The sequence below is a fragment of the Salvelinus fontinalis genome, chromosome 13, assembly GCF_029448725.1.
Source record: "Salvelinus fontinalis isolate EN_2023a chromosome 13, ASM2944872v1, whole genome shotgun sequence".
Classification (NCBI taxonomy): domain Eukaryota; kingdom Metazoa; phylum Chordata; class Actinopteri; order Salmoniformes; family Salmonidae; genus Salvelinus; species Salvelinus fontinalis.
The window spans coordinates 25,125,679-25,134,274 of record NC_074677.1 but is presented as its reverse complement, the minus strand read 5'-3'; the positions used below and the strand labels follow the sequence as shown (position 1 = coordinate 25,134,274).

Genomic DNA, 8,596 nt, shown 5'->3' with positions numbered 1-8,596 from the left:
ATCTGTGTAATGAACATTCTGATTGATCTGCATGTTGATATGCCACACCTGTCAGGTGGATGGATTATCTTGGTAAAGGAGAAATGCTCACTAACAGGGATGTAAACAAATTTGTGCCAAATAAGCTTTCTGAGTGTATGGAAAATTTCTGGGATCTTTTATTTTAGCTCATGAAACATGGGACCAACACTTATCAGGTTGTGTTTATATTTTGTTCAGTATATATGCCTTCAGTTCACTTCTATGGCAGTCCTAATGGAACATTAGATAATATGGTACATATGTTTCATGTTACTGTGAATTCCTCCTGAGAACAGTATGTGAACAGGGACAGGCTAGATTGATGCCTATCTGTGTGTCCCTCAGACCTCTGCACACTTCATTTTAATGATGAATGGGTTGTAAATAACTGAAAGACAAAGTTGGTTCATAACAAGCTTAAACATTGTGTGTATTATATCGTGAGTAAATGTAAACACCCAGAGCCAATTTGAATTTTAGGCTATAATTGAAAAGAAAAGGAATTTTATATATTTAATTTCATTTGTTGATTGAACAACTTTATGCAAGACAAAAATGAAATTTCACTACATAGTTAAATATGATAATAAAATAAATGGATTCTCCCACTCTTTGGTTTTCAAAAAGGATGTAACCGTCATCGCTTTAGAAAAATTATTTTTGGATCAAACCAAATCTCAATCTCCTATTTGTCATCTGGAAAACAAATGTAAAAAATCGGACTTCATTTGAAAAGAATAAATCTCCAAAATGAAGAACTTCTTAAATAGCAACCTTGGTGTTTGTTATTGTTTCTCAATGTGTTGAATACATTTTGTTCTTTAACCACTACTAGCCTGAGTGCCTGTATCAGACACAGAATGGCATCCCCTTTGCAACACGCTGGATTCTTTGCCACTCAAAGAGAAAAGTGTTTGAAAGACCAGGTATCTACCAAACAAAGATCAAAGCGTGTTTTAATTTCGTATGATTTAGGAGGGAGTGATATAATACATCTGATTAAAATACTCTAACATATTCCTCTCATGAAGCCAAGTAGAAGAAACCCCCAGGTATTCCCAGACTAGCCTGGTGCAAGATCAGTTTGTGCTGTCTTGCCAACTCCTATGGTCAATGGCAAACACAGATGTGGTAACAGGCTATTCCCTGACAGCTCTGCATAATAAAGAAAGAGGCTGTCTGGTCTTTTTTTTAGGCTGGCTGTGAAAACAAAAAACATGAATATTTCCACATCATGATAAAAAAATATAAACGTTTGAAAAGGAACTAAAAACAGCACTAGAGGGCATGCAGAGAGAGAACTACCGTCAGTCAGTCGTGTAGAAAAGTGACAGTCGGAGAGGGAGTTACAGTTGCAACAGTAACATGCCAAGGTGCTGAATGCATCCCAATCCTATTGAAAATATTATGCGCTCTTACTGACGTTGGCCAGTAGTAGGCACAGCCCTTAATGAATGGAAGAACAGTGTGGTCATCAGCTTCACAAGCCAATGATGAGTGGAGTATTGCTGTCAATACAACTGTCATTCACACATCGCAAACAGTGTCCAAGAGTCTCCACTTCTTTCCTCCATTGTCTCCTTCTCTCAGTAGATTTGGAGGTAAGGTGACGTGGCCCCGTCCCTCCACTTGTGGACCTTGTCTGTGATGGCCGTGCGGCAGAGTGGACACATCTTCTCCCGGTTGAACCAGAGAGCAATGCACTCGTCACAAAAAATGTGCTGTTGTTGAGAGAATAAACAGGCATTCTTTATCCAACCATGTGCAGAATCAAAAGGAACACAATGAGTATACCCTTGTGTGGCTGGAATATTGAAATCAAACTAGTATGTGTAACTACATAGTAGGAGTAAAGAAAAGTCAGTAATATTAGTGTTTGCCGTCTCATGGATGAGTGGTGTCTCACCTGACACAGGAGGGCCCTTGGGTCTCTGTACTCTGCCTGACAGATAGGACAGATGTCCCCAGCCTCACTGCACTGGCTCCTGGTGGCTGCTGCCCCCGTGTGCTGAGGAGGAGGAACAACGCATATTTACAACCCACAAAGTCATCCAAACTCCTTACAAGTGTCGCCATTATACTCACATGATACACATGATCTACACATGAGCAAGACTGTTCAAGACAGTAGTCACTTGTCAGTCAACCCACATACCACCACTAAGGAAACAGTTAACATGTTGATGTATTTAAAGTACTGTACCTCACCACAGAGAAATATCCTCACAGTTTTCTGGAAAGACCCCCACTGTCCATACAATCCTAAAAGCTACATTTCAAAAGTAAGAGTTTAGTACATTTAAACAAAGGTGAAAAAAATACAATGTAGCCGTTTTCAGAATTTCCACTACTAAGGAGCCACTTCAAAGCATACATCTTTGATAAATGCAGTGTGATGCAGTCATAAGGTCAGTCACCTTGAGTATGAAGTAGACCAAAGCCAGTAGAACTCCCAGGGTGAGGCCAGTATTTCCATCCACTTTCTGGTAGGTGACCAGGTAGCGGAACCATAGGGGGGTGGGAGCCACAGCCTGGTACACCTGGCCCACCTCTTCAGCCAGCATGTACCACCGTCCCTGGGGACAGACAGAAAGGCATAGATGAATGCTTTCTCTCCATACCTTTTGGGCCCCCAAAAATGCTGGTAGAACCTACAGTTAATTCGGAAAGTATTTCAGACCCCTTGACTTTTTCCGCATTTTGCTATGTTACAGCCTTATTCTAAAAATGTATGAACCCCCCCCCCCCCCCCTTATCAATCTACACACAATACCCCATAATGACAAAGCAAAAACAGTTATTTTTTTTAAATCTAGCAAAAAAATGAAATATCACATTTACATAATATTCAGACTCTACTCAGTACATCGTTGAAGCACCTTTGGCAGCGATTACAGCCTCAAGTCTTCTTGGGTATGATGATACAAGCTTAGCACACCTGTATTTGGGGAGTTCCTCCCATTCTTCTCTGCAGATCCTCTCAAGCTCTGTCAGGTTGAATGGGTGTGTCGCTGCACAGTTATTTTCAGGTCTCTCCAGAGATGTTCAATCGGGTTCAAGTCCAGGCTATGGCTGGGCCACTCAAGGACATTCAGAGACTTGTCACGAAGCCACTCCTGTGTTGTCTTGGATGTGTGCTTAGGGTTGTTGTCCTGTTGGAAGGTGAACCGTCACTCCAGTCTGAGGTCCTGAGTGCTCTGGAGCAGGTTTTCAAGAATCTCTCTAGCTCTCTGTACTTTGCTCCAGTCATCGTCTCCCAGTCTCTGCCGCTGAAAAACATCCCTACAGCATGATGCTGCCACCACCATGCTTCACCGTAGGGATGGTGCCAGGTTTCTTCCAGACGTGACACTTGGCATTCAGGCCAAAGAGTTCAATCTTGGTTTCATCAGACCAGAGAATCTTGTTTCTCATGGACAGAGTCCTTTAGGTGCCTTTTGGCAAAATCCAAGTGGGCTGTCATGCCTTTTACTGAGAAGTGGCTTCAGTCTGGCCACTCTACCATAAAGGCCTGATTGGTGGAGTACTACAAAGATGGTTGTTCTTCCAGAAGGTTCCCCCATCTCCACAGAGGAACTCTGGTCACTCTGACAGAGCTCCATCGGGTTCTTGATCACCTCCCTGACCAAGGCCCTTCTCCCCTGATTGCTCAGTTTGGCCGGACGTCCAGCTCTAGGAAGAGTCTTGGTGGTTCCAAACTTCTTCTATTTAAGAATGATGGAGGCCACTGTGTTCTTGGGGACCTTCAATGCTGCAGAATTGTTTTGGTACCCTTCCCCAGATCTGTACCTTGACACAAACCTGTCTCGGAGCTCTACGGATAATTCCTTCGACCTCATGGCTTGGTTTTTGCGCTGACATGCACCGTCAACTGTGGGACCTTACATAAACAGGTGTGTGCCTTTCCAAATCATGTCCAATCAATTGAATTTACCACAGGTGGACAACAATCAAGTTGTAGAAACATCTCAAGGGTGATCAATGGAACAGGATGCACCTGAGTTCAATTTCGAGCCTCATATTAAAGGGTCTGAATATTTACGTAAATAAGGTATTCCAAAAAAACTGTTTTTGCTTTGTCATTATGGGGTATTGCGTGTAGATTGATGAGGAAAATGTTTCATTTAATCCATTTTACAATTAGGCTGTAACGTATCAAAATCTGGAAAACGGGAAGGGGTCTGAATACTTTCCGAAGTGCTGCAATTTCTATTTCAGTTCTTCACAGTGGAGACTAGAGCCATCTGTCACCTGTGTCTGACAAGAGCGAATGAGCATAGTCTACTTGTAGTCACACAACTGGAGAGAGCATCCTTCCATCTGTGACAGAAAAATTAACAATTGTATAGTATATCAATAAAGCTGTATTGTATTTCTTCGTTACCTGGGCTCTGTAGGTCACCAGGTTAGAGGGCAGCAGTAGGATAAGGCACTTAAACCACATGATGAGGAACTTGAGTGTGAAGTTGGTGAGGCCCACCACCCATAGGACCTCCCAGAAACCTAGGGGCTCAACAGCTGGGTTTAGGAAGATGAGGCTGAGAACGAGGAAAAGATGTGGATTACATATTATGCTCCTGATGATTTTAATGTTGGTTTCTTTTGTGTATTATGTCACTATGTCAACCGCAAATGTCCACAATGTGTATCCAATAAGGTTTTCCTATTCTATTCGGTTTTCTGCTCTGGGCCCGGTTTCCCAAAAGCATCTTAAGGCTAAGTTCATCGTTAGAACTTCAGTAGCAGCATTGTTAAATTTCTGAGCTGTTTCCCAAAAGAATTGTTACTAAAGTTGCACTTGAAAAATCTTGTTATAGAACAACTGTGCTTCGTTAGATTCGTTTTTTCCTTACCACGTCACTTTATACACAGAAGACCTCCACTAAACATAGAATCAATATGTTCATCTGTCTCTCTGTGACCACCGGTAACTTCACAACAAAGTTGACTACAAATACAAAGTTGACAATGTCGAAGGATAAAAAGATGATTCAAATGAAAACAGATGACTGAATTAAAATATGAATAGCTTACAGTATATGCTACAGGCCTATATAATTTAAAATTTAAAATGTCATTCAACTGAGTTCTATTTAGCTAATTGGAGGCTAATGTTACATTTTTGACTCATTTCATGATGTGTAACAACATGTGCGCATTGTGGCGGCAATTCTTGATTTAGTGCATTATTGTAGGGTAAGCATTAGAATAAGCCGCCTCAATATCGGCAGTCAAAGGTGATATCTTTCTAAGAGCTGCTCCGTCGTCAGTATTGTGGAAAAATTTGAATGTTAAGGTAAGATTTGAATGGAGAAAGCTGATCCAAGAGCAGCGCTGCCTTTCCTTCGGTCCTATCAGTATCGACACAGGCCTCAACGACGCATTTAGCGAACGTTCTCGGGAATCACGTTACATCTTCGGCCTTTGTAGGAAAGATGCATCACTTAAAAACACTTGTAAAAAATATTCCATTGCTATCGGGAAGTTGGGCCCAGGTCTGCTCTGGTAAGTGAAGTAAGGTGAAATGGAAGTGTCTTACCAATAGTAAAGTGTCTCAGTGAGAAAAGTGTAGTAAAGCAGGAGTGTGGAGGACGCCAGGAAGACGAGCAGCCATATGCACTCTATCTTTGACCGACGATCCTGAGGAGATACATGAAGGATCATATTCAGAGGTTTGAATAGTGTTTAAACACTGATGTAGAAATGAATGAAGAAATAGTGTTACTGTTTGACTTACCTGAAGAAAGACTTGGGTTTGAATGTTCTTATTCACATAAAGAAAAGTTGTAAATAAGCCAACTCCAACAGCTAGACCTGCAACAATGTCATGAGTTATATTTATTTCAAACTAACTTGAGATAAATAAAAAGTTGTTCCTGACTGTATAGCTATGTTATTGTTGCCCGACACTTACCTAGGGCATGTTGGATGACCAGTTTAGCACAAAGGATGATTATGAAAGGAAGACTCTTCTGAACCCAGCGGAAGAGGTAGCGCAGCTCCAAGAATGAGGTGCTGGGCTCCCCTGACTCCAGATCAGCATCAGCCGGGTCCGCCTCACTGGGCTCACTGTGGGAGTGCTGGTGTCCCCCACAATGTGAATGAGAGTGGCTGTGGGAACTGGTTCTGGAACTGGCTCTGGACCTACGGGATGACGCCCCTCCTCTACATGACTCCCAGGGCCCGCTGGAGAGGATAGGTACCCGGACCTCTCCACTAGTCTCCGGGACAGCAGAGCCCCCTGTAGCCCCTGCTGGTGTCCTGGTCAGTAGCGTCAGAGACAAACCATGTCCTGCCTGATGGGCACCCAGCTCACTGGAGTTAGGCTGCATCACAGTTGGGGATTCCCTCGATTTTAACGTTCTTTTGGAATCACTCCTTCAACAAATAAATCGTTAGAGGTTAAGGAGGAAAGATAAGATGCCGTGTGGTTATAAATGTGCAGATGCTAGCTAACAATCTAGCTAACTTTTTCACGCTATGTTCGCTAGCTAGGCCTAGCTACAGTAACTTACAGGTTGTTGACAGCATAAACAAATATTGTGATGCAGCCTAGTAATGTTACTTTGGCTGGCTAAATGACAATCAGATTCAGGACGGTGTTTTCATCAATATATATATACCAATACACACTTTTGTATTTGGTCTATCTAGCAACGGTTTTCTCTTTTGTTTACATTTAGGGAGTGACAGTCAGCTAGCTAACGTACATTAGTAGCTAGCGAAACAGCTAGCTAACATTAACTGTGTCGTTAACTGTGGCAAGCTGTCAGATCAACATTACAATTGACAGCTTTTTGACAAATATAAATATCATTAAGAGGTTGTTGACCGTGTTGGCACTGATTACAGGATTTCTTTTAAAGTACCCTTACTTCACCAGGTAAGTAGACTGAAAACATATTTACAACAACGACCTGGGGAATAGGTTCTGCATGGGAGAGGAGGGGGGGTGAAAGAGCCACCTGGAACATGATAGAGATGGCAGTTAGCTAACTACTGTACTGTTAGATTTCGGATGACAGATCTTTGCCAAACGGCTAACGTTAGCAGCTAGCTAGGCTAACGTTGTTATAACGTTTCTTTAGCAATGCAAGCAGAAAGGTTTAAAATACCTGTCATACTGAGTCTGGAGTTTCATGACAAGCCACCGTTCTCCATCTAATAATCTGTCCAAAACCCAAAATTGAACGAAAATAAAAGAAACAACCTAAAAGAAAACTAATTCGCAAGTTAAACCATAATCCTATCGTTTGGGAGCATAGAGCTAGATAGAGGACTCATCTTTATATCTGTGCCATTATTCGCTTTATGTAGCCCCGCCCACTTGACACAGTTCCATTCTGACTCGATTGTGTTTGTGTTTCCGTTTCACAACTTCCTTCAACGCTAGCGAATTACCTCAGAGCGGTGGCTAGCTAATAATATAAAACCGCACGTCATTAACACGTCTTGATTAATTGATCAAATTGCCTGAAATTACGTATGGGGACATTTTTAATTAGGTCGTGCTCTCCTTGGGAGTGGATGGTTCCACTATGAAAAATTACAAGAATACAGACGCCTATCAGTACCTCCACAGTGGTAAGGTGAGCCGAGTTCTTCACCAGGAGGGGAAAAGGATTTTTAAGGCAGATGTTCAGGCCAGCCAATCAAGCAGCTCTTACCACACTACTTGGGTACCTTTCCAACAACGGATCAGTAGAGACGGCTGGATGCGCGTGCATCGCTGACATTGGAAAGTCATGCAGCCTACATTTTGTGGAAGGTAGGAAAATAAGCAGTCACTTGCATTTCTATGTCTAACATTACTTAACATAAGCGATTATAGCAGCCTGCATGTGTTGTGGTGACAGTTACTATAACCAACAAAGTTGTCAGATGATATCTGTGATCAATATTCACATTTCTTGGTCTTGTAATTTATGTTTATAGTTTATTTTGTTCGTTCCTTTTATAGATGAAAGTGCGCAATACTGCCTTATCTAGACACAGAATGATAAAATAGTCAGGCTTAACATAGCAGTTAGACCAAACGTTTTGTTGGATGAAAGCTGGATTGAGAATGTCATGATTTATTGGTCATGTTACATTTATTTGTGTGATCAACAGAACTTCCTTATTCATGTGGGGAATCTGTAAGTATGGTGAAGCAATGTAAGTTTATGGACTACAGGTGAGTAGGGTATAACATTTATTTAAAAATGTTAGCATCACATGTATTTCTTTAGTGTTATTGTTTTTCTGTGTGAATAAGGTTTGTAAAATATCCTTGTGGTTGGGGGTAATGCCTAAAGTATGGTAAGTAACAGTGGTCTCATCTCATTGGGAACAGTAGCAAGATAAGTTTAGGATGAAACTTGCATGTGTTTGAATTAAGTTGATCACATAGTCCTCAGTCACACAAATTTTAATAATAGGATTTTTTTCTGAATGTCTTTTTTTGTAACAAACGTTATATCACAGGTGCAGAATGCAGTGGCTAACTGGCATAGCCTGCACAGATGAGCAGCGACAATGGAATGTTGGGACTCTGAGGAACCTTGAGCCAATGCGGTTAAACAGCATTGACTTC

The 8,596-nt window shown here is 41.7% G+C and overlaps 1 protein-coding gene across 2 annotated transcripts; it reads right to left on the bottom strand.

Moving 5' to 3' along the window:
• Positions 1-426: 426 nt before the first annotated feature.
• On the bottom strand, positions 427-7,327 carry LOC129868297 (E3 ubiquitin-protein ligase RNFT1-like). Of its 2 annotated transcripts, XM_055942146.1 has the most exons (10): positions 7,137-7,327; positions 6,897-6,986; positions 5,936-6,399; positions 5,759-5,835; positions 5,561-5,661; positions 4,406-4,559; positions 2,439-2,597; positions 2,225-2,290; positions 1,928-2,029; positions 427-1,742 (listed from the first exon to the last, which is right to left on the bottom strand). In XM_055942146.1, the coding sequence occupies exons 3-10, from the start codon at positions 6,351-6,353 to the stop codon at positions 1,608-1,610; spliced, it is 1,212 nt and encodes a 403-aa protein (XP_055798121.1). In that variant the 5' UTR covers positions 6,354-6,399; positions 6,897-6,986; positions 7,137-7,327; the 3' UTR covers positions 427-1,607. The 2 variants fall into 2 exon arrangements, with proteins under 2 accessions (XP_055798121.1, XP_055798119.1); XM_055942144.1 differs by lacking the exon at positions 6,897-6,986.
• Positions 7,328-8,596: the final 1,269 nt, after the last annotated feature.